The 25788-nt window shown below is 43.1% G+C and overlaps 1 protein-coding gene across 3 annotated transcripts; it reads right to left on the minus strand.

Moving 5' to 3' along the window:
- On the minus strand, window positions 1–19613 carry LOC146645975 (rab3 GTPase-activating protein catalytic subunit-like). 3 transcript variants are annotated; one of them, XM_085391699.1, is made up of 7 exons: window positions 19499–19613; window positions 6992–7157; window positions 5902–6001; window positions 3479–3571; window positions 3166–3338; window positions 2469–2557; window positions 1–2325 (listed from the first exon to the last, which is right to left on the minus strand). In XM_085391699.1, the coding sequence occupies exons 2-7, from the start codon at window positions 7145–7147 to the stop codon at window positions 2307–2309; spliced, it is 630 nt and encodes a 209-aa protein (XP_085247825.1). In that variant the 5' UTR covers window positions 7148–7157; window positions 19499–19613; the 3' UTR covers window positions 1–2306. The 3 variants fall into 3 exon arrangements, with proteins under 3 accessions (XP_085247825.1, XP_085247826.1, XP_085247827.1); XM_085391701.1 differs by lacking the exons at window positions 1–2325; window positions 2469–2557 and adding exons at window positions 2668–2932; window positions 3024–3082; XM_085391700.1 differs by lacking the exons at window positions 1–2325; window positions 2469–2557 and adding an exon at window positions 2661–3082.
- Window positions 19614–25788: the final 6175 nt, after the last annotated feature.

Consider the following 25788-nt stretch of genomic DNA (forward strand, 5'->3'; position numbering starts at 1 on the left):
TAACATCCATCGATAGATGAGGGGCAGACGGACTGAATGCAGAGAGGTGTACTAACACATGTTGAGTGAAGAAGAAACACCCAGTGCATTATGGGGAACTTAGACCTATAACTTAGACCTGTGCGCCTTAGCATATGCTACTTCCGGCGCATAGCGCTTAGTTTCCGGTGTGATATTCGCTCCTTGTTCAAGGTCGGGTTTTTCAACCAAATGGACGAATCAAGTGGCGATTTACATTTCTCGAGATGTCGAATGTATCTGTAGATGATGTTGATCGACTTGTCGATATTTTTTCCCCCCGCACCTCAGAGAGAGACAGGATTCAAATTTTATACTTCTCAGTATTTGTATACAGCGCTCCCTCGTTTATCGCGGGAGTTACGTTCTAAAAATAACCTGCGATTGGTGAAATCTGAAGTAGCCAACTTTATTTTTTACAATTATTATAGATGTGTTAAGGTAAAACCCGTCACTACACACTTTATACACTCAGACCGACATGAAAATTTTCACACGTTTCTCTCCTGTTTAAGCTCTCAAAGTTCAAACCTTCGTAGACAAATAAGTCCAGTATTACAGAAACCAAAGATCAAACCGTGTTTTCAGGTCCAGCACATGAGAACAGAGCAGCTGAGAGATAATTCAACATCAATGAATCATTAATGAACCAATGAATAAGCGATTCTGTACTGTACAGGAGAGACGGCACGGAGGAGATCAACAATAGTCTGCAGCCAATCAGGACGCAGAACACAAAGCGCTGTGATTCATCCGTGAAGCGCACACCTCTCCAACGTGCCAGACGCCATCGAATGTGAGCATTTGCCCACACAAGTCTGTTACGGCGACGAGCTGGAGTCAGGTCAAGACCCCGATGAGGACGACGGGCATGCAGTTGAGCGTCCCTGAGACGGTTTCTGACAGTTTGTGCAGAAATTGTTTGGTTGTGCAAACCAATTGTTCCAGCAGCTGTCTGGGTGGCTGGTCTCAGACGATCTTGGAGGTGAACCTGCTGGATGTGGAGGTCCTGGGCTGGTGTGGTTACACGAGGTCTGCGGTTGTGAGGCCGGTTGGATGTGCTGCCATATTCTCTGAAACGCCTGTGGAGACGGCTTATGGTTGAGAAATGAACATTCAATGCACGGGCGACAGATCTGGTTGACATTCCTGCTGTCAGCATGCCAATTGCACGCTCCCTCATTGCTTGTGGCATCTGTGGCATTTTGCTGTGAGACAAAACTGCACATTCCAGGGTGGCCTTTTGTTGTGGGCAGTCTGAGGTACACCTGTGCACTACTCATGATGTCAGATCAGCATCCTGATGTGGCACACCTGTGAGGTGGGATGGATTATCTCAATATAGCAGATGTGCCCACTACCACACATTTGGACTGATTTGTGACCACTGTTTGGGAGGGATGGTTATATTGTGTATCTGGAATGAATTTTAGGTCTCTACGTCCATCCCATGGGGAATGGGAGCAGTAACAAAGGTGTTGCGTTTATATTTTTGTTGAGTGTATGTAAGCTCTGCTCCAGTGTAATGCATAGGTACAACAATATGCTTTATCTTTAATATAGTTTGGTCACAAAAGACCAAAACTGAACTCTTTGAAGGCTGTAAACACACCATGTTTGGGTGGCTTCACCCCAAAAACACCACAGCAACACTGAAGTCTGGAGGCGGGAGCATCATGGGGGGGGGGGGCTGTTTATTCAGCGTACAGCACTGAGACATTAAACATAACTCCAGGAAGGATGAATGGAGACATTGTTGATTAGAATCTGCTGCCATCTACCAGGATGATGAAGATGAAACAAGGATGGATGTTTCAGCAAGACCATGATCACAAACACAGCCAATGGAAACGGTTGGTTTCAGAGAAATCAAGTAAAGCTGCTGGAACGGCCCAGCCAATCACCTGAGCTGAATCTGTGGGAAGGATCCACGGAGCATTCGGGATTTATAGACTGTTTGTGTGGTGAGTGGGTCAAAGTCATGAGCAATGATGGGACTGGTTTCTCCATACAGACGCTGCCATGAACTGTCATCACCAACATTTGTATAAAGTAATAAATAAATGTCCCTGTGTCACTTTGTATTATTACACAACTTCATCTGTGGTTTGATTCCTTTGCACGTCTGGATTGGAAGTGTTGTTACCGACATCTGGTGATAATTTCACATCAAAGCACCTTTAGAAATATATTTACTTAGAGAACAGCCCGCAGCCCACCGTAGTAATAGTTGAACAGACACACACACAGAGCCAGACGGTAGGTCAGACTGTCACTGGGGGCCGACTTCAGCTGGTGGAAAAGGTTCTACAACGAGGGAAAAGACCATGAAATCAATAAAAATCCTGACAAAGTACTGACAGCACTGAGCCTGTCTTCACTCTGAAACTTATATTGGACCTGACCTGAGTGTAACCTTGAGTGTGCGAGTGGTGAAGAGGCAAACATACATAATCAGAGGTTTTCTCTTGCTCCGATGTCCCACTGGAGTTGGACAGCTGAGTGTTATTCTTACAGTCAGACTTCTCCACAGCAGCATCTGGAAACAGAGACACAAACACAAATAAATAAGTCTGTCATTTAGAAACTCTGTTGTTTTCTAGATGTTAGAAGAATTAAACAAGTGCAGCTCACGTAGTCATCACTTCATGATAAAACACAGGATGCTGATCGCTCAGTGGCAAAAGCAGGATGTGACCAGAAGTAGACAATAAAAATAAGAACGCTGCCTGATATCCTGTTTAAGATGACGCTCTTGTGCTTTACTGAGCTGCTGTCAGATGGGATCAATATCTGTGGCCAGCACTCTAAGACATAAATGCAATTACGGCTGTAGTTTTAAGATTCAAGGCTGTCTTAGCTCGAGCTCGAGCTGCTGAGTGTGACGGGCTCAACAGTAACCAGGAAGGAAAAACTGTTTGTGAAAAGAAGCAGAGGAGCCACATCAGTACGAGTCAAACTACCACACGCTCCGAGGTCTCTGCTGCTCTGAATATCACGCTCACCGTCTCCTAACACGGGATCCACACCTCTTCTGTCAGAATCAGTTTCCTCATAAAATGAGCTGAAACCATTAAAACTCAGTCAAGTATTAGTCAACTCCGACTAGTTAATGCCTTTTAAACAGGTTACATGATTAACTCTTACCAGAAGGACAGAATTGAGTATCTCGGTGTTAAGGGGCGACTCATCGATGCGTCGATGGCGGCGAATGTGCTTCCGGGCACTGTGCACCATGTTGGAGACAGACAGTTTGGAAATGGGCACAGTTGCTGCTGGCTCGGTCAGCTTGGACAAAGCAGAGCTGATATCACTGTTTTCTACAGACGACAAACACATCCAAGAGTTTCTGTTCAATTGCTGAGGCCCGGGTCAGCACAGATGCCCAGATCTCCCAGTAAGCTACGCACGTTTCCAGAATGCAGTATGGTCACTCAACAAGTAAAGCCAGGAACCTGACCTTTGCCCTCATCTTCAGCGTATCCTCTTCCAGGAATCTCCTCTGTACACTCAGTCCTACAGCAGAGTTTAAAGAGCTCTGTCACAGCCTCACCTACAGGGAACACAAACAGTTACTGACCTGATATTTTCTTATTCAAACTTTTCATGAAGCACACGCTTCAGCACAGCGAAGCAGGACAACATCTGTGTAACATTTTCTAAATCATGGACGTGGCAACAAAAGAAAAGTCCACTTTACATCACATGTAAAGTGCTTGGGGCTGTCATGAGAGGCGGGGCACACCCTGGACAGGTCGCCAGTCTGCCGCAGGGCAAACACAGAGACAGACATTCACACCGTGGGAAATTTAGGGCCCCAATGAACCTGTCCCCACTAACTGCATGTCTTTGGACTGTGGGAGGAAGTAGGAGGCCCACACATAGAACAATGAGGAAAAAAAGACACTTTATTTGTCCTTTACTATGTTCTTTCTATCGGTAGCTTGATTACATCCGTCTTATCTGCTGCGTATCATTTGATGCATGAATTTTAGCTTAGAAATAGTTTCCTCTGTGCTTATCTTAATGACCTTGTAGTACCATATCACCCTATTAGAGCACTTCGCTCTCACACTGCAGGCCTACTTGTTGTTCCTAGAGTATTTAAAAGTAGAATGGGAGGCAGAGCCTTCAGTTTTCAGGCCCCTCTTCTGTGGAACCAGCTTCCAGTTTGGATTCAGGAGACAGACACTATCTCTACTTTCAAGATTAGGCTTCAAACTTTCCTATTTGCTAAAGCATATAGTTAGGGCTGGACCAGGTGACCCTGAATCCTCCCTTAGTTATGCTGCAATAGACGCAGGCTGCCGGGGGATTCCCATGATGCATTGAGTGTTTCTTCTTCACTCACTATGTGTTAACAGACCTCTCTGCATTGAATCACATCTGTTATTAATCTCTGTCTCTCTTCCACAGCATGTCTTTATCCTGTCTTCCTTCTCTCACCCCAACCAATCACAGCAGATGGCTCCGCCCCTCCCTGAGCCTGGTTCTGCTGGAGGTTTCTTCCTGTTTAAAGGGAGTTTTTCCTTCCCACTGTCCCCAAAGTGCTTGCTCATAGGGGGTCATATGATTGTTGGGTTTTTCTCTGTATCTATTATTGTACGATCTACTGTGCAATATAAAGCACCTTGAGGCGACTGTTGTTGTGATTTGGTGCTGTATAAATAAAACTGAACTGAACTGAACAGGTAAAAATATGGCGACATCAGGAGTTTCAGACGGTGAGAGAATGAATCTCGCTGCAAAAGAAATGATGTTTTAAACCCTGCATGTCAACGTCTCCCTGCACACCAAGCAAACATTAAATAAACTGTTTTATAGTCACTGTCTCGACTTGTTTCTGTAATTTGATGTCATCCATTTTTTTTATTTTGCCATTTTTATAGGAACAACAGAGCAGCTTTTTCATTTCAGTCGTTTTATTTTGACTCATGATTTTTTTCTTGACGTCGTTTTTTGTTGCTGTGATCTTTTGATGTTAAAGTCTAGTGTTGACCACAGAAAGAGACTTACTGTGATTATACTGTAATCTGTGAAAATCCTCTGTGTGCAGCTGATGGTTAAAAGAAAACATTTCAGTTCATTCAGATCATTTTTATGTTGACAATAGAAAACCATCCTGAATGGTCGGTTTGAATAAGTGCAAATTTAGATCCTATATGGTTGAAAATAACTTAAACATATCGTGATTTATTTCGTGTTTTGTGATATAGCAAAAAAATATTGTGATATTACATTTTCCTCATATCACCCAGCGCCACCATAGATGTCCATACATGACGTCTAACAATGAAGAATGACACGGGGGAAATGTATTGGACAGAAAGAAAGGTGCAAAAAGACACATTTATGAGTAATTACAGAGCAATCCTGCCACTTAGTGCAAATTAATATCAGCCGGTTCAGTCCCAACTATGGCCTCATTAGCCAGGTTTCACACAAGAAGCGTCTCATGATGGGTAAAACCAACAAGCTCTCTCAAGACCTTTGCACACTTAAGACTGATGGCATCGGCTACAGAAGAACTTCTAAGTTACTGAAGGTTCCAGTGAGCACTGTTGGGGCCATAAACCTGGCGTTGCCCCTGCAGGGTTTTTATTTATTTACGATAAACCAGCCACGACCAAGCGCTCCCCACACGATTTCAGACAGACGAGTGAAAAGACTTATCAGAAGAACGACCTGGAACCAGCAGGTACAATCGTTCCACAGGAAACAACAACATGACCTGCATCACACACACGACTCCTAAAAGCCACTGGCAGGGTTTCTGGATGTCAGCCACTTGCTGACATGTATTTAAAAAAAATTTAATAATTTCTTAATAATAATATTACATTTTTCTATTTGTGTATTAATGACATGACATGTACTGCCTACCTGGAGGCTGCTGTGGCCATGAATACTGCTGCCAGTCTTGGAGCACGTAGGTGAAGCGAATGGCGATGTTGACTGGAGGCAGAGGGAACAGGGAACAACCCTGATGACAACAGGAAGACATCAGCTCATGTTTATGGTAACAAGCTGCAGCATTAATCTCTCTGTACAGGCGTGGATTACACCTCGTCATTGTCGGCTGTTTCTGGGAACATACTGAACACATTTAACCCTCATGTGTGGATGATGACAACATCAATCAGGATTTTTATTCTTCTTTAGGAATGAATATAAGATTTTTGAACTTCATTTTTTAAATGTCCACTTAGGTGGACAACATCGGTTTTGACTTATGAAGGGTATGGAGACATCAGTGTGTAGTGTTTCTGTGCAAGTTTACCATCAACACCAACACAAATACAAGAAAACAGCCTTTGAATAGCTGCAGACCACTGTGCATGAAAGGGTTAAACAACGTGATGTCTGGGAATCCATTGTGTTTCCAGGAATAGGAATAAACAAAGTTCAAACAAACTGATCATTAAACCGACATCCACTTCCTAACAGTCTTTATTTTATTCACAAATTAACTCCACAAAAATCCAGAAACCGAATTTACACAGAATTAGACGTCTTCTTCTTCCTCTTCTGTTTTCCCAATGTTCACATAACTAAGCAGTGTGCTGTACTGTTATCAACCTGCTCTTTGACGAACTATTACAAGAATATATTCTTATTATAAGATAAGATGTTTGTGTTATTTTCAAGTTGAATACAGTTTTTGTGTGACTGTCAGAGCACAGCAGGAGGAGGAGGAGGAGGAGAGACTGTACATGAGCAGGAAAAACCAGATGAATAAATGTTTTAGAAAATACATTTACATGCACTTCGTGGATGCTTTTATGATTATTAGTTGCATTTAACAGGATTCACATCGTCCTAAAATCGTCTGGAACAGGATGCTGAGGTGATACTTGTAGAACATGGGTACATGACGCTCTGTGGCTGCACAATTTTAATTTTTCTTTATTAAAAACAAACAAACAACCTTGAAATATGATCCATATAAAGATGTTTGTTCCAGAGCACTTACTATCTTAGATTTGAAGATGTCGAGCAGGCCGGACAGGTGGTTGTACTGCACGGGCGCTCGACGCAGGTGAACGATCTCAAAGTCGGTGCGCACGCCTGGTCCTTTGCACTCTCCGGCATACATCCGCCTCCACTTCTGCTGGATCTGCACAAACATCGGCACCTGACTGAACACAAGATAAACAGCAGAAGGCATTACTAGCAGGATCTCTGGTACACGCCCGACATCCAGCTTCAGTTTCTCTCAACCAGCAACAATCCAGCTAAACTAAACAGTCCGACTGAAACACAGAGCAACAAGCTGCAGAACTGCATTGTACTGGCATGTATGTCAGCACTGTCACTGCACGGACCACTGAGTGCTACACAGACTGGTTTTAATATGTTGTGTTCATTGGCGTAATCTGGGGCTGCAGCAATTCATCACTTCTAAAAAAATCCTCCAAACCCATTCTTTGCTGCGATGCAGCGATGCAGCGATGCAGCGTGCTCTGTGGCACAGACTTGTTCAACGATGTAAACGTGTGTGAGGGATAGGTCAGTAGGTAGAGTGGCTGCCCCGGGATCAGAAGGTTGGGGGTTTGAATCAAGTGAAAAGCTAAGCTGAGGTACCCCTGAGCAAGGTCCCTACACGTCTGCTACCCACCAGCTCGATAGCTAGCCGGGAGCTCGAGGGTCACTGAAGCCGCAGAGAACGGCACAACTCCCGGCACATCATATTCAGATCACCGCAGACTTTCGCTACTCAGGTTAAACGTGATATATAAGTCACTTAGACAACCTAAAAATGTTATTGTTGGACTTTTTTCAGTGTTTTATTTGTTCGTGAGTAAATCGGTTTGGCTGAGATTAAAGTTATTAGATTAGATAAAATAAAACTTTATTAATCCCCCAGGTGGGTTCCTCCTTGGTTTTCACACAGCTGAATAAACGTCAAACAGAAAACTGATTAAACAGAAGTGTGAGATGGTCGAGAGTTTACTCCAGTGTCCTGTTATATTTTAGACAGCAAGGAGCAGACGGCCGAGTTTATTAAACTCCACCGAGACAGCAGTGACGCTAATCCGAAGGCGAGACCGTCCAATTTAACAGCCGTTTACTTCCGGCCTACCCGACCTTCTCAGGACCCGGCCCACATAGACCGCGAAGGCCGGGTCCTCAGGAGGATGCAGCCCATGAATTTGGACACGACCACTGACATGTTACAAAACAAACTCACATCGCTATCAGCAGCCATGTTGTTGCCTTTGGCTGCCTGATCGGTTCAGGAAATTAGGATGTTTTTCTACGCATGTGCGAAAAGGTGGTCGCTTCCTCTATAGTTCTTTCACAATAAAATAAAACAAACAAATTCTAAATTCATCCATCCATCTTCATCCGCTTTATCCGAGGCCGGGTCGCGGGGGCAGCAGCCTAAGCAAAGAGGCCCAGACCTCCCTCTCCCCAGCCACCTCCTCCAGCTTATCCGGGGGAATACCAAGGCGTTCCCAGGCCAGCCGAGAGATATAATCTCTCCAGCGTGTCCTGGGTCTGCCCCGGGGCCTCCTCCCGGTGGGACATGCCTGGAACACCTCACCCAGGAGGCGCCCAGGAGGCTCCAATCTCTAAGGGAGAGGCCAGCCACCCTTCGGTGGAAGCTCATTTCTGCCGCTTCTATCCGCGATCTCGTTCTTTCGGTCACTACCCACAGCTCGTGGCCATAGGTGAGGGTAGGGACGTAGATCGACCGGTAAATGGAGAGCTTCGCTTTTACACTCAGCTCCCTCTTCACCACGACGGACCGGTGCAGCGTCCGCATTACTGCAGCTGCAGCCCCAATCCGTCTGTCGATCTCCGGCTCCCTTCTCCCATCACTCGCGAACAAGACCCCGAGATACTTGAACTCCTCCACTTGGGGCAGGAACTCATCCCCGACCCGGAGTGGGCACTCCACCCTTTTCCGGCTGAGAACCATGGCCTCAGATTTGGAGGTGCTGATCCTCATTCCCGCTGCTTCACACTCGGCTGCGAAACGTTCCAGTGCGAGCTGGGTGCATTGTGTGCCGGGTGGCGGCCAGGAGCGGAGGCCCTGGCGGACTGACCCCCGGCTGCCAAGACTGGCAATAGGGACAATTCTAAATTCAATTCAATTTTATTTGTGTAGCGCCAAATCACAACAACAGTCGTTGTGCAAAACTCATTCAGGCATTTGATGACAGGTTTCAAGATGTGAAGAATATCCAAAAGGAACTGGAGATGTTTGCTACGCCGTTTAATGTGCAACCATCTGTGCCAGACACTTTCCAAGTGGAAATAATTGGGCTGCAAAACAACTACGAGCTCAAAGCTAAGTATAACAGCCTCTCTCTGCTGGACTTTCACAAACTGTACGTTCATGCTGAGGCTTTTCCCATCCTGGCGAGACATGCCCTGAAATTTGCATCTCTGTTTGGGACAACGTACCACTTTGAACAGGTCTTTTCAAAACTGACTCTTGCAAAGAGGCGCTTCCACTCAAGACTAACTGAATCAAACTTGAAAAAGCAGCTTCGAGTGGCATCATCATCATCACTGCCAGCTGACATCAGACACCTCGCCAAAAAGAAACAGTTCCAGCCATCTCATTAGGTGAGTCTGATGAGCAGAAATGCAGCAGTAACACAGCAGCAGCCCAAGCAGAGAAGCCTCCTCCAGCTTGTCCGGGGAACGCCAACCCATTCTCAGACCAGCCAAGAGATGTTAATATAAGCAATTAGCAGGGTGTGTCAAAGAGTGAACAGAACATCGCCGAGTCAGCTGACAGCTCCATAAAACGTGTTTCCTACAGCAGCAAACAGGCTTCAAGAAGTGACAGTAAGGAGAGGTGTCAAGATCTGTGGGCCAGTCAGCCTCTTGTGTAAAGGACACAGTGATGCTGAAGTCATAGAGGCTGTGGTCAGGTCAGTCAGCCCAGGTTTCAGTATTCCTGACATGCCTGAGATAAAAGGACCTCACTCCCCGTTAGTTAAAGGAAATATTGAAAGCTCATCAAAAAACTGCTGACTTAACTCTTTGTGCTTGCATTGGCTCTCAGGAAGGCATCAGTGCAGCACCGTACCAGTGACAGTGAGGAAAGCTGCTCATCATTGGTTATGGCTCAAGAACTGCTCCAAAATCGAATTACCACCTCATTCCTGAAAAGCAGGCAGTTTATGAAAGATTTTGAGAATATATCAGTGATTCTTGAGATAAGGGACAAAACATGTCCAAAGTTTCTGTCAACACCATCAGATTTTTTAAAAAGTACAAAAAAATAAGGAATTATTGTGGGTAACTTACACTGTGAGGACCCCTTTACCACTTCCTGTTTGATACACATGCCATGAGGTCACTGCTCTGGTGAGTTTTTTTAATTTTTATTTCATTTATTGCATACCTTTCTGATAAAACTCTGTGTCACAACCATAGTGCATCAACACCACAGTAGAGGCCATAAGCAACTGATGAACAACAAGATGGCGTCTGTCAGAAAAACGTGCTATGAGAGAAAGTAGGGTATTTTGTCAGCACCATCAGGATTTTTGCCTGACGGTGTTGACCCTTTTTCTAATGATTTTGGCAAATGTCACAAAAGTGTCCTATTCACTAATTATATTAAGTTATTTTTATTACTATTTCAGTCATATTACTTCCTGTGCATTTTACTGATATTTCTGCTTTACAGATGTGTCGAATATTATGGAATTTGCCTGATCTTGAATCTCATAGTTAATGTATACTTTATTAATCCTGTAGGAAAATGCTTAGTCCTCTGCATTTAACCCATTTACTCAGTGAAGCAGTGGGCAGCTACCAATCCATGACCCGGGGAGCAGTGTGTAGAGACGGTACCTTGCTCAAGGGTATCTCAGGATAGCCGCTGTTTGGTGGATTTGAACCCCCAACAGGGCTCTAGAGTGCGACCAAATTTTTCAGTGGTGCGACTAAAAAAAAATATTTGGTTGCACCTGTGCGACCAACTGTTCGGGTAGCAAAAAAAATAAAAAAAAATCTGCAACCTTCCCTGTGGTCAACAACAGACACACATTTTGTCCCTATCGTGGACTAAACCAATCAGAGATAGTAAGGGGCGGGACCTCTCTGATTGGCCGTGGTCCAGTTGAAAGTGCAGGTGGAAGTGGGAGGTGAGTAGCTTGAATAAAGCGATATCAATTCATTAAATCCTGAATCGACTTTTAAATATAACTGTGTTTTGCCAGAAACGCCAGATTCTCAGATTAAAGCTCACAAAACCAGTTCAACAACAACCAAACAGCAAATCAGAGCAGGTACACGGACTCCACACAAAGACGTAAACACAGAGCGGACCCGACCCATCAGAATTAACTTTGTCTTTCTCGGCTTTCTCACCCGACGGCCCGTAGACGGACACGCTGTCGGAGCTTAGCGAATCTGATGCGTCCGGTCCGCGATGTGTTTACGTCTTTTTGCGCTGATTCTGAGCTGCAGGTTTTGTCTCTCTCCAACCAAAATTCACCGAGCTGAATTTTGCTGTTTTGCTTCCACGACTATTAAAATCACATCCATGCACAGCTAGCTCTCTCTCTATCTCTCTCTGTACTTCAAGAACAGTTTCCCGTCTCCAATCTCTGTTTTCTGTATTATTTATTCGCTTATTACCCACCAGTCTACCGTTGTTTACAGTGCTGTCGGCTACTGTCTTTTTCTTCAAGAAAGCCTATTTTTTCTGTTGTTCAATACTGAAGAAATTTAAACTTTATATGCAGAACATTGTAGAATATTTTTAAGGTTATCTGCTATAAAAAGCCAGACCAGGAAAATCTCCTTCATGTTTTTCTGTGTTTTATTCTCAGTTACTTTCACACAAAGGAATCTGCTGTGATGTTCACAATTCTGATGAAGTCAGTACTGATAAATGATCAGAATTATAATATTTCTGACTGTCTGAGGCTAAGTTGAATCGAATCGGGACTTTGAAAACCGGAATCGAATGGATTATAGAAATCAGTGATGATACCCAGCCCTAGTGAGCAGCCTGGGCACGACAGAAGTGGATGTAGCTGTAACAGGAAAAGAACTATTGCTAACTTTTCTGTTAAGGCCTGATCCTTCTGAAATTCATAGCCAGTGCTCTGACACGGTGTCATCAATCTTTGAATGCTGAAAAAGCACAGTGTATCCAGAAAAACACATTATATTATATAAATTATTATAAAACTTGTGTGCGCCTAACTTTTGTGCCGGTACGCGTACGCCCATGGCAAAAAGTTAGTCTAGAGCCCTGCCCAACGATCATGGGGCAAACACTATCTACTGAGCTATCTCTGCCCCGAGAGCTGGTCTTTTAAGTGATGATGTATGAACCCTGCTTTCGGGTCCAAACTACTCTGTGTTTATTAAGGCTGTTGTGTTTTAACATGTTTTTATTCTTTTTTATCTTGTTCTATTTAATCTGAACAAGCCCCTAAAAACAGTCAGTGATCACTGTCAGCCTAACCATCGGGAACCCTCACGTTAACTTTTATCAAGTGGAAAAAAGTTTCACTGTGTTTATGTTACGCTAACATAGCTGTGTTGCTAGCAATCACGTAGCACATCATTATACACCAGCTAGTCCAACATCAGTAACCCTACAAACGCCAGTGCTGTTTAGTTTTGTCTTCATTTATGTTGGAAGTGATAGCAGAGCTGGTGTTAAGGTGGAAACCGGCGAGCTAACTTCTAACTCTGTTAAATTTCATATATTCTGTTTTCATGGATGCCTGGATGTTACACCTGGTAAAACAGCCACACTGATCATTTTATTAAAGATGAAAGAATTTAGACAGTTTGTAACTCTCAGTGATGCCGCAGAGTTCCTTTGACTTTGGGATCTGCAGCGGAGTTTGGACCTGGAAACGGCTAATGACATCAGACTTAAAGACCGGATAGCATTTCTGTTGCTTAATACATATTTGTGTTGTGAATATTCATCCTTAATATGTGTAAATGCATATGCTTCAGAAAAATTATAGCAATTACAAAATGGTACATTTCAGGCTAGAATAGCAAAGAGGAAGCTGTCAGTAGAGGAACAAAAGAGAAGGAACAGGGATGATCAAAAAATAAGTAGAGAAAAAATTAACAGCCAGCCTGAGTTTCTCATAAAGGGAAAGATGGAGAAATAGAGTGAAAGAGGGAAAAATAAAGAACATCAGTGATCTGAAAGGAAGAGAAAAAAAGGCAGAAGAGAAGGTTTTGGAAACAAGCACAGAGAGTCAAAAGGAGAGAAAGTCCAGCAGCGTCTAAACACACAACCACAGAGTACTTTAGGAATCAAGGAGCAGTAGGCAGCTACTTGCTGGTGAACTATTAAGATGTAGAACTTGACATGTGCAAAAACAGAATTGTTATGATGTGTCTTGTGATATTACAAAGGTTGTTAAGGTTTAATGGTCATTTTGAAAGAAATAATATCCTGTTTTCTACTCATGTGTCACCACTTGTCAACTCCATAATATGGATTTTTTGTTTATTTTTCTGTTTTGAAGAACCATATATTTTCCTCCCTCATGATCTTCCAATAAAAATACGTAATTTTCTAAATAAATATGTAATTTTCACGCTGCTAAATATGATCGTTTCTTATGGAGATTAAATACAAGCTTCTGAAAATATGTATGACTGTAACTCTAATAATCCATGCATCCATCCATCCATTCGCTTCCGCTTATCCTTTTCAGGGTCGCGGGGGGCGCTGGAGCCTATCCCAGCTGTCATAGGGCGAAAGGCGGGGTACACCCTGGACAGGTCGCCAGTCTGTCGCAGGGCCAACATACAGGGACAGACAACCATTCACACTCACATTCACTCGCACATTCACACCTAGTGGCAATTTGGATTATCCAATTAACCTATCCCCACAAGCTTCATGTCTTTGGACGGTGGGAGGAAGCCGGAGTACCCGGAGGGAACCCATGCAAACACGGGGAGAACATGCAAACTCCACACAGAAAGACCCCAGCCTGATGTTGGAATTGAACTCAGGACCTTCTTGCTGTGCGGCAACAGTGCTAACCACCGTGCTGCCTAACTCTAATAATAAAAAGCCAAAACAATCTTACTTTTAAATGTGGTATAATTACTTTGAAAACATATGTGCATAAACAGTAGAACAGAGAAGCTGGTAATAGTCAAAATAGCTGAAACAACTTAATTTAAAATATATATTTTTACATTTCTTTGTGTCTGATGGTGTTGACTAAAACCTTGCACTTCTCCAGCAAAAACATGATTAAAAATTGTTACACCTGGCAGATTGTACCAAAACAAGGTGAGACAGCCAAAACTTTGTGTAACAATTATATGTAAATATGTCTTTAAGAGAGTAAAGAGAGGTTAGTTTATTTTGGAGTAGAGCTCCATTTATTAAGAAAAATTAAAAAAGACAGGAACACTCTTTAGAGGTTTGTGGGTGGCTCTCAAAAGAGCCGTTGTGGGTAAGTCACTCAGACTTCAAACAGGCTACTCCTTTGGTTGCCAAGACACGGCTCCCTCCGCCGAGAAGTGGGCCATGAACTTCTCCCCCACCAGGACAGCCTCTCTGGAGGAGTTGTTTGCTGCTACACGACCCAGGCCTTGCAACGGCTCCACCACAGTAGGTGCCACACCCCTCACAGCAGGTGCCACACCCCTCACAGCAGGTGCCACACCCCTCACAGCAGGTGCCACACCCCTCACAGCAGGTGCCCCTCTCTTGTCCAAACAGCACAGAAAATTGTGGAGAACACACGTTGCCTTCACACACTTCTCCGCAATTTCAGGACGGAGCTCCATGGAGCGCAGATACAACCTCTACTGTGAGGGAGAGAGGGAAGTTCCAGCGCTCCTGGAATCCCTCTGCAATGCACCGCCAGTCTTCAGTTGAAGGCACAGCCATGAAGTCGTCCACTAGACAGTCCCAGATGGACGTCGCTACCTGGGGGGTGATCTGGCTCACCAAGGACACGCCAACTCGAAAACTGAATGCGATGGTCCTGAAGGAGTCCTCGGTGGCAAGGAACCTGGACAAAATGCTGCAGTTACAAAATACATTATTCAAATTCCAAAATACTTTTGTGATGTCAGATTTAAATTACAAAACATAAATCTTACATAAAACCTTTTGTAATTACAAGGATAATTACATGATATATATTAGATATAATCTAAAACAGTCTGCTGGGATTATATACAAATATTCAACTATCCCAGAATTAAACCAGGTCTAAATAAAAAGAAAGGAGTGAGTATCACTACAAAGATTAACCCACAGTGGTCCTCATACCACAGTTTGATATCAGCAAACAGCGAGAGCATACATTGATATGACACCACAGCCATGCTATCATTCAAACACTGATAACGGCATAAATCGAATTACAGTGGGGCAAAAAAGTATTTAGTCAGCCAACGATTGTGCAAGTTCCCCCACCTAAAATGATGACAGAGGTCAGTAATTTGCACCAGAGGTACACTTCAACTGTGAGAGACAGAATGTGAAAAAAAAATCCATGAATCCACATGGTAGGATTTGTAAAGAATTTATTCGTAAATTAGGGTGGAAAATAAGTATTTGGTCAATAACAAAAATACAACTCAATACTTTGTAACATAACCTTTGTTGGCAATAACAGAGGTCAAACGTTTACTATAGGTCTTTACCAGGTTTGCACACACAGTAGCTGGTATTTTGGCCCATTCCTCCATGCAGATCTTCTCGAGAGCAGTGATGTTTTGGGGCTGTCGCCGAGCAACACGGACTTTCAACTCCCGCCACAGATTTTCTATGGGGTTGAGGTCTGGAGACTGGCTAGGCCACTCCAGGACTTTCAAATGCTTCTTACGGAGCCACTCCTTTGTTGCCCGGGCGGTGTGTTTTGGATCATTGTCATGTTGGAAGACCCAGCCTCGTTTCATCTTCAAAGTTCTCACTGATGGAAGGAGGTTTTGGCTCAAAATCTCACGATACATGGCCCCATTCATTCTGTCCTTAACACAGATCAGTGGTCCTGTCCCCTTGGCAGAAAAACAGCCCCATAGCATGATGTTTCCACCCCCATGCTTCACAGTAGGTATGGTGTTCTTGGGATGCAACTCAGTATTCTTCGTCCTCCAAACACGACGAGTTGAGTTTATACCAAAAAGTTCTACTTTGGTTTCATCTGACCACATGACATTCTCCCAGTCCTCTGCTGTATCATCCATGTGCTCTCTGGCAAACTTCAGACGGGCCTGGACATGCACTGGCTTCAGCAGCGGAACACGTCTGGCACTGCGGGATTTGATTCCCTGCCGTTGTAGTGTGTTACTGATGGTGACCTTTGTTACTTTGGTCCCAGCTCTCTGCAGGTCATTCACCAGGTCCCCCCGTGTGGTTCTGGGATCTTTGCTCACCGTTCTCATGATCATTTTGACCCCACGGGATGAGATCTTGCGTGGAGCCCCAGATCGAGGGAGATTATCAGTGGTCTTGTATGTCTTCCATTTTCTGATGATTGCTCCCACAGTTGATTTTTTCACACCAAGCTGCTTGCCTATTGTAGATTCACTCTTCCCAGTCTGGTGCAGGTCTACAATACTTTTCCTGGTGTCCTTCGAAAGCTCTTTGGTCTTGGCCATGGCGGAGTTTGGAGTCTGACTGTTTGAGGCTGTGGACAGGTGTCTTTTATACAGATGATGAGTTCAAACAGGTGCCATTCATACAGGTAACGAGTGGGGGACAGAAAAGCGTCTTACAGAAGACGTTACAGGTCTGTGAGAGCCAGAGATTTTCCATGTTTGAGGTGACCAAATACTTATTTTCCACCCTGATTTACGAATAAATTCTTTACAAATCCTACCATGTGAATTCATGGATTTTTTTTTTCACATTCTGTCTCTCACAGTTGAAGTGTACCTCTGGTGCAAATTACTGACCTCTGTCATCATTTTAAGTGGGGGAACTTGCACAATCGTTGGCTGACTAAATACTTTTTTGCCCCACTGTAAATCGGGACTTGATGAGACCCGAGTATCACTAGAAATATTATAAACAGTCGTCTCCGTACCACAGCTTGCTATCAGTAAACACCGACAGCATTCATTGATAGCATAGCACATCCATGTTAGCACAGGTATCAATAAAGGACTACCGTATTAAACACTTTTACTAACCTCAGGGAGATGGACAGGTGCTCTGCAGGTGGGATTGAGCGTCTGTAGTTGGTGTCAAGGCGGGCAATGCTGGGACCAACGCGGGACAGCAGGTCCTCAAACTGGGCGAGTGAAAGACGGTGGTATTGCTGGAATCTGCCGTCATCCAGGCGCAGCTCCTGGAGCAAATGGTGAAACTCACCAAACTGCTCACGCGTCTGGAGGACCTGATGGACCCAGGTACGGCGAGGACGTCCTTAACGCCGCTGCTCTGCTCCTTTTTGGCTCCTACCTTAAAGCACACTGTGCGCTGTCGATCTTACGTGCTGCACAATAATGTTTAACATTTAGTATTTACTGTTATATTCCCATAGATCATCATGGTGTTGTTTATTTTATTGCTCTAGTCTTCTTCTGCTTGTTTTCTTTTTTCTTTCTCAACAGGTGATCCAGGAAAAAAAAAAAAAAAAAAGACCCCAACGTATTAGCCAGAGGTCCCTTTACTACGGTTCGGAGCCGCGGACCTGTTTTATTTACGAGATCACTGCAAAAAGTGCAGCCTTACCTAATGTGCACCTACTGTTACTCATTTATATTAAGATTTAAACATCTAGTTGGTGTTGGTATGGAGAGTAACCTTCGGTAATAGTAATAAATCACACAGCAATAGGATATTCATGTAGTTGTAAAGTATTCAGAATATGTTACTTCTATTATCTTTGGTGGAATACATTTTAAAATTAACACTGTCAACAGGTTAGCACCTCATACCACAGTGCAGCAAAGCAGTCTCATGAGCGCTGGGAAGGACACTTAAGGACACTTTAAGGAAAACTTAAACTGAAAGCGAGCCTTTATTTGGGCTGATGCAGAAGGGAGTAGACAAAACATAACAGGGACTGAGACTGCAACTAACCAAAAACCTAAACTGGAAAAACACTAACCTGACTGAAAGGCATAACTATGATCACTGTGAACAGAATGCTGTGCAGATGCATGGAAACTGTGAACCAAGTGGCGTGACGAAAGAGACATGAACATGACCTGCACGGAACCTCATCGTGCGGCTGCATGAAAAACAACATAAACCAAATGGCAAACATGAACTGCACAGAATCCTGAAAAACACTTAACTTGACCGGGGGGAAGTACACAGACGACGCGACACAGACTGTATGAAACACAGAGACTAAATACACATGAGGGATGATCAGGGGAAGTGGCCACACATGGGAGCACAGCTGACACACATGAACCTAACGACAGGACAGGAGAAATGAAACTGAATACACTGACATTGAATACAGACTTTCAAAGTAAAACAGAAAACATGGAGATTAGACGTGACATGAACTTGACAAACAAAGAAAACTTGGACATGAAACATGGCAGAATGTAACTAGATCAGGGGTGCCCAATCCCGGTCCTCGAGAGCTACCGTCCTGCAGCTTTTAGATGCATCCCTACTCCAACACAGCTGAATCAAATGAATGGCTTGTTATCAGGCCTTTGCCAAACACGATGGCATGCTGAAGAGGTAATCAAACCATTTGATTCAGCTGTGTTGGAGTAGGGATGCATCTAAAAGCTGCAGGACGGTAGCTCTCGAGGACCGGGATTGGGCACCCCTGAACTAGATAAACCGAAATGAAACTAGACTAAAAAGAATAACAAAACACCAAGAAACTCAGAATACTGGGTCACATGACCCAGGGCCATGACAATACGGAGGTGTTATCAGCTCAGTATTGAACAAGAAATATTAATGCTTCAAATTATTTGTCCTAAAGGATGCAAGCTATACAGAGTACTGCACATGTGACTTTGTGAACATACCTCATTAAATATAATTCGGACAGTTTTTTAACCTGAATATTTGCAACAAACAAAAAATATACAGAGTCAGTGCTAAAAAAATAATCAGAGGAAAAAATTAACATTTTAACTTAAGCTGCCAAGCGGAAGTAGTTGGTTTCAGTACATAAGTATCGGGCTTTGCTATTTAATCCGTAGCTATTGACTAATGAGGGGTTACTGAAGTGCCAGGTTTTTAAAAGTTGGCGTTAATGTCGTTCCACATGTGGAAAGCGACAGAAAACATGCTGCTGTTTGCACATATTTAATAATCAGCTCTGCACAGGAGCAGAAGCAGAGTCCAGCCTGTTGCTCTTACAGTATAATACTCATAAAGAAAGTACAGTAACCGTGGTTAGTCACTGAGCAGCCCGGTGCGTTTCTCTTGATTTCTTTAGTCAGGGTAAATTCATTCACCTGCACGGGTTAGCTAAACGAACTTTACAAAACAAGTTTCCCCGACAGCCGAGTGCTCACCTAAGGACCTAAGTTACGGATTAGCTTACACACACATTTAACTTACCGAAAATAATACGGTGGGGCCTCAGGTCCTCCTGTCTGGTAGTCCAATTTACTGAAGAACACCTCAGGCTGTCACTTTGAAATAGCCGGTAATGTAAACGCTGGACCTCTCAGCATCTGCCATTCCCGAACAGACACATGCAAGTTTGTCCGTGACTGCAGCCGCGCTGTACATTTATTTCTGTTTCAATATTTTTTTCAGTTTCAATATTTTTTTCGGTTTCATTTCAAGGTGGCATCGTTCTGATCCCATACACACACAAATCCTGATTTACAAGTACAAAATATTTATGACCACAATTTGAGCCCATATACTCTCTCTACCACAGCTGCCTTTGAACTTGCCTGGCCAGGTCTGAGTCCAGCTTTGCTACTCCTGCCAGGTCACATGACACAGGGGTGTGCTCTGATGTCAGCAGGCAGGTCAGTGGAGCCCTCTGGTGGTGGATATATGGCAGTGAAACAGGAGGAGGCCTGAGAACAGACAGCAGGCTTAACTAGCAGGACAAAGTAGCATGTAGTACTTGAAGGAGTCATCACAGCCAATCAGCTCTCAGGAAAATGGAACATCACATAAATATTTCTCTTCTTTGATTTTCATCAATGTATTTCCTTTGATAGATTTTCCGTCAACACTTCTGCTTGATTAGAAGCTCATAGGCAGTTCCTGTCACTCTACAATAAAACAATGTAAAGGCTGCCCTCTCTGCCCTCCCACTAGCTGACACAAGTAAACTGTGCTAAGATGCCCTACATGGACTAAGGTTCTTGGCCACACACATATAGATTTGCTTGGCTGTAGAAATCCATGCCATGAAGCTCCCAGCGCACATTTTTGATGCTTCTGTCTGTGGCAGAGCAGGTTTGGAGCTCTGCAGAGCCTTGGTGACTTTTACTGACTATGCACCCCTACCCATTTATTATGGGTAGGGGTGCATAGTCAACAAAATAGTCAACAAAATATGTAATTTGACATATTTTGTTGTTTTGTGTGTGTGTTTGTCTGTGTGAAGTTTTGATGTGTATGTGAAAAACACAATTTTGAAAACACTGGAAAAAGACCTCAAGACATGTTTTCCTTTACTTTCTATGAAACAAAAATTCCCACCAAGGCTTTTCAGTGTGAAATTTAGTGTATAGAAAATACCTGTGCCAGGTTGTCTCCATCTAGTGGTGAACATGGCCTCACCACTACATCAGGTGAGCTTTTCACTGTGCACAGTGACACAAAAGTCATTTAACAATTTTAAAAAAAGCAATGTTACAGATTCAGTAAGAACTGAAGTTTATCATAATCCTTCAAGTTTCACTCAGTAACAGCAGCTTTTTATTATTGGCTATATTTTAGAGTCACATTTATATGAAATGTCAAACAATCACAGAGTGACACTGAACTAAACAATCAATGCCATGTGAGTTGTTCTTGTTTGTTCTTTATCTCGGATTTATTGTAAGCAGCGGGAGTAAAAGCTAAAGAAAAATAGTAAAGATATGAATGAATCTCTGCTCTTACAGCTTTTATTGTGCCATAATGTCTGCTTTGAAACCGTCCTCTTGCTCGTCTCTTGGATGCTCACCTCTTCTTCACCTGTTCCTTTCACCAAACTGCTGCACTCTCGTTCTCTGCTCTCGCCTCCTCTTCTGATTATAATTAGATGCAGTCAGCATGTGCCAAACAAACTCCCCCCAAATCGATCATGTTTGATATGATGATGACGTTTTTAACATCTTATTTATGCACTTGTTGGGTGGGAAAGAGTAAACAAAGATGGGGCATAGAAGCAGAACTGAGTCCTACGTGTGGAGGGACAGTAACTGTGTGTGTATATGTAAGCATTTAAACACTGCAGAGAGTCAAATTAACAGTAACACTATTTTGTCTAAGTCCGCCATTGTAGAAATTCATTTCACCGAAACAATAACATGGCGCACAATGTGACAATAAACGTATAAAACACAAATTCTTACCTAGCAGGAGAATAAATAATCAGTATTTTAAGGCTACTGCATGTATAGATGTCACTGCTGGCTCACATAAGCTAGCTCTGAGACCCGCCAGAGTTTACGCCACAGTTGACTGTCGCGAAAGAGTCGTAAATCACCGGCATTGTAAAACTTAAAATGATTCCAGGGCATGTTATAAAACACCCAATAGATGTACTGGATATTAAACGGTATCAAACGACTAAATGAACACAGGGTTACAATTACATGCTCACGTCGTCACATCGAGAGTTTATTCATTAATCATCAGAGTTCAACAATGTTACATCCAGTTGAAAACAGCTTCACTAACGCCAGCAAAACAGGCTAACAGTATATAAGAGCACAAAAACAGCCGTGCTTATCGACAGCTCGACATATCCTCAACAACTCACCTCAGTATGTGTAACCCGTTCATGTGTTACGCCTGTTGTTCTTGCGTTGTGTTCTGGCGTGAAAGTAAGAGGCAGGAGACAGTACTGGGTCTTTGGCTCTTTACTGCACATCTGCAACACAGAAACATGTGTCTGATCTGTGTGTGTCACGCGACTGCCAGTACACCTCTCCTCCGGCCATGCTGAAAGCAGCTGTGTCTGCAGCTTCATTAACACTACAATAATATAATGAATCAAATACAACAAATTGTTTTAAAACATTAACTTAAGCTCTCAAAAACAAAAAGCACAAAATAAATAATATGTCACTGAAAAAACATCAAAAACAACTTATAAGAACAATAAACAAAATAATTCAAAAACAAATAAACAGTCAGATAAATACAATTCAATAACCAGGACCCAATATTCTGGTACTTATAGTTCAAACATTATACTTCAGTACAATTATATTAATAACCGCCATCTAACAGGCAGTACAACACTGTACTTATAAAAACAATGACTGAAAGACTGCATCTCCAAAACATAAGAACATCTCCATATCTGCAACACAGAAATATGTGTCTGATCTGTGTGTGTCACGCGACTGCCAGTACACCTCTCCTGACGAAGGAAAAAAGAGTGCATGCTGTTAAAAAAAGACTGCCGCGAGTAGCCGCTAGCAATCAGGCTAACTTAGCATGCTAGCATTTTAGCTGCGTTCTCGGCTAAAACTCATTATAAGTGTATATTAGTGAACTCCGCCCTCCACAAAACTTATCCCGAATGAGTCTCTTAATGACAAACAAAAACGCGGCGGTTTGGCTGTATTCACATTGCAGCTTGGGATCTGAACAAACTTTAATTAGCTGAGAGCAACGTGGCAGTGACTTACCTCCGGCCATGCTGAAAGGAGCTGTGACCGGGGCACACATGCACGCGCCTACGTTACCACGCAGCGCACACACACACATGAACGCACTATACACATATGCAGCATATTTATTTTACTTGGTTTTAGAGTTGGAGTATTTACATATTGATCTGAAATATTTTGCTGCTGAGCAGCAGAGCTCCAAAGCGTCCCCCTGTAACCATGGTCACGCAGATGCGTTCCGACTGTCACGTCACAGAGGAGAACCTGTTTCAAATGTATACCTGGATCAACCTGGAATCAGTTTGAAAAGTTTTCTGCTGAGATCCGCAGCTCGACTTCCTGGCACCCCGGGATAAGATGAGTTGCTGTGTTTTTCACGGAGAAAAAATAATTAACATGGAATAACGTCAGTGTTAGATGAAAAAAAAAAGATGCAAGCAGAAGAGGACAGCAGATTGAGAAGAGATTTCTTCAAACGGTAAGGAGCTTCTAACAAGTGATATCTGATAAGCTTAAATCTTAAATCTAATGTCCAGATTCATGCTAAACTTTTCTGATTACTCCGTGTATCTGCACCGTTAGACTTTTCATCGCCACTTTACGGTAACATACTGGCGTCACTGCTGCCAGCGTCATACCGTGACGCCGTGTTACGCTAGCTTACCTTTCTGCAGGATGATACCGTTTTTTGCTGGTGTGGTATAATACTCTTGGACAAATTATGGTAACGCACCGTAGCCTTTTTTACGGTATCTCACTGGCGACAGTTATGTCAGTGAGATACCGTTATGTCGTTATGTCGTAAATTACGTCAACAAAGTAACATCATACTGTGATTAAGAAATTGGTATACTACCGCTTATTCACGGTATGTCACTGTAAGCCCGCTGCAAGGTAATAAACTGCAATATATTAACCAGTAACTTACCGTTATCACGCATCATCAGTACCAAAAATATTCATCTCTGCTAGAGGATACCGTGTCCCAACAGGCGGTCATTTACTCTTTTAACAGGTCGTAATTTACCGTAATTTCAGTTAACAGTAACATACTGTAAGAGACTGGAGGGTTCCAAAAAAATTGGATGGATGGATAGACACACACACACACACACACACAAAATATAATTCATGTGCTTTGCACCACTTTATTTCAATTCTGATTCTTCCCTGCTGAAATACACATTTCCAAAATCAAAAACTGAAAAGAACTGAAAACATATTTTCATTGAGGAAGCACTTGTTTTTACTAAACCATGTAATCCATTATTTTCTCAGATGGTTGTACAAACAATAACGATATTATGTCATATCCATATCATGGCAGACAACACATGCTCAAGTGTTGGGTTTCCTTACTTATATTTTGTAGGGTCTCAAACCTACAATGTGAAGTGCCTTGGCATTCATTTTGTTGGCACCATACAAATAAACTGAATTGTAATGGATATAATATCAAGCCCCACACGTCTGCCTTTATATACACTTTGTCCAAAATACTGGCTCACACGACCAAATCATTGCACAAAACAGGGTCCACAAGGACATGGATGAGCGTGTGTGGTGTGAAGGAACTTGACTGACCTGCACTGAACCCTGATCTTGCTTTGTGGACTGAGTTCATTGATTTGTAGGGTGAGCCAATACATGTGACAATTAAAGTGTAAGTAGCTGAAATAATTTTTAACAAACGGGTAAAAGAAGGTTAGCACTGGTGCTGCACAGCAAGAAGGTCCTGAGTTCAATTCCACCATCAGGTCTTTCTGTGTGGAGTTTGCATGTTCTCCCCGTGTTTGCGTGGGTTCTCTCCGGGTACTCCGGCTTCCTCCCACCGTCCAAAGACATGCAGCTTGTGGGGATAGGTTAATTGGATAATCCAAATTGCCACTAGGTGTGAATGTGCGAGTGAATGTGAGTGTGAATGGTTGTCTGTCCCTATGTGTTGGCCCTGCGACAGACTGGCGACCTGTCCAGGGTGTACCCCGCCTTTCGCCCTATGACAGCTGGGATAGGCTCCAGCGCCCCCCGCGACCCTGAAAAAGGATAAGCGGAAGCGAATGGATGGATGGATGGATGGGTAAAAGAAGGAAAAAAAATCAAAACTGTTGCACTCAAAAAAACCTATTGGACAGAGACAGCGTCTTGCAAGATGGCGAGAGAGCTTGTCTTCATTGTTGCTCGTCTTGTGTAAATGTCCAGAAAGCATGGGCCATGGATCATCTGTGGAGACATGGGTAACAACACATTGGTCACTTAAATTATACAAGAAATTTACTAATTTCCCTAATTTGAAGTTCTCCACTCAAATTCAGTAAGCCACTGGAGGAAAGTTGTGACATGAGGGTTAATGTGAACAACCTTTCGCTTCACAGTGGTCCCAGTCTTCCTGCTTGTCCCAACCTTGGAGGTACATTTTGTTCCCTCTTCAGGGTTTATCCTTACAAAAAACCTTGCACCCGCTGACTCCTGGTATTCCAGGTTCAATACATAGAATGAACCAAAGAAGACTGACATTGCATCAGCACAGGTGTTCTCTTTGTCCAGCTCAACAATTACACGCCCCTCTGCACTCACCATCCAGCAGGTGGCGGTCATTGAACTTTGTCCTTAAATGTATAGGGGCAACATGTTGTCATTATGCAACATAAAATAATTTCAATACTTCACTTCTTCACACTGTCTAGATAGTCATAAAGCAAATAGCTACGTACAGTTAATTATTAATGGCCTTATGTACACAAGTCCATTTTAACATATTATAATTGTACATAATTGGGAATTATTCTGCCCATTAAACACACCTAACAAAGAGTCAGCCCAGTTAAAGTACCGGAGGTGAATCAACTGTATGGTTATTTTGGAGTTTATAGTTTGTGCTGCTGTTAAACTTTACAGTATTGACTTCAGTATTCCTGCTGTTGGTGTAGCTAGACTACTATGTTGATCAGTAATATGTAATGTGAAATTTGATATTGTTACTTTGCTGGATTCACTGAGACACATGTCCAACAACCTTGGTTTATAAAGGAAATTACAGAAATTTGAGCTAACAAA

This window comes from Rhamphochromis longiceps, linkage group LG19, assembly GCF_057381845.1.
Source record: "Rhamphochromis longiceps isolate RC_006_pf linkage group LG19, R_longiceps_female_GT1.1, whole genome shotgun sequence".
NCBI classification, from domain to species: Eukaryota; Metazoa; Chordata; class Actinopteri; order Cichliformes; family Cichlidae; genus Rhamphochromis; species Rhamphochromis longiceps.

Coding starts and splice junctions, on each gene's coding strand:
- LOC146645975 (XM_085391699.1), bottom strand. CDS start 7,147: ATGTTTGTGCAGATCCAGCAGAAGTGGAGGCGGATGTATGCCGGAGAG. Junction 3,339..3,478: donor CGCTGAAGATGAGGGCAAAG/GTCAGGTTCCTG, acceptor TGTCGTCTGTAG/AAAACAGTGATATCAGCTCT. Junction 2,558..3,165: donor TACTCAATTCTGTCCTTCTG/GTAAGAGTTAAT, acceptor CTCTGTTTCCAG/ATGCTGCTGTGGAGAAGTCT.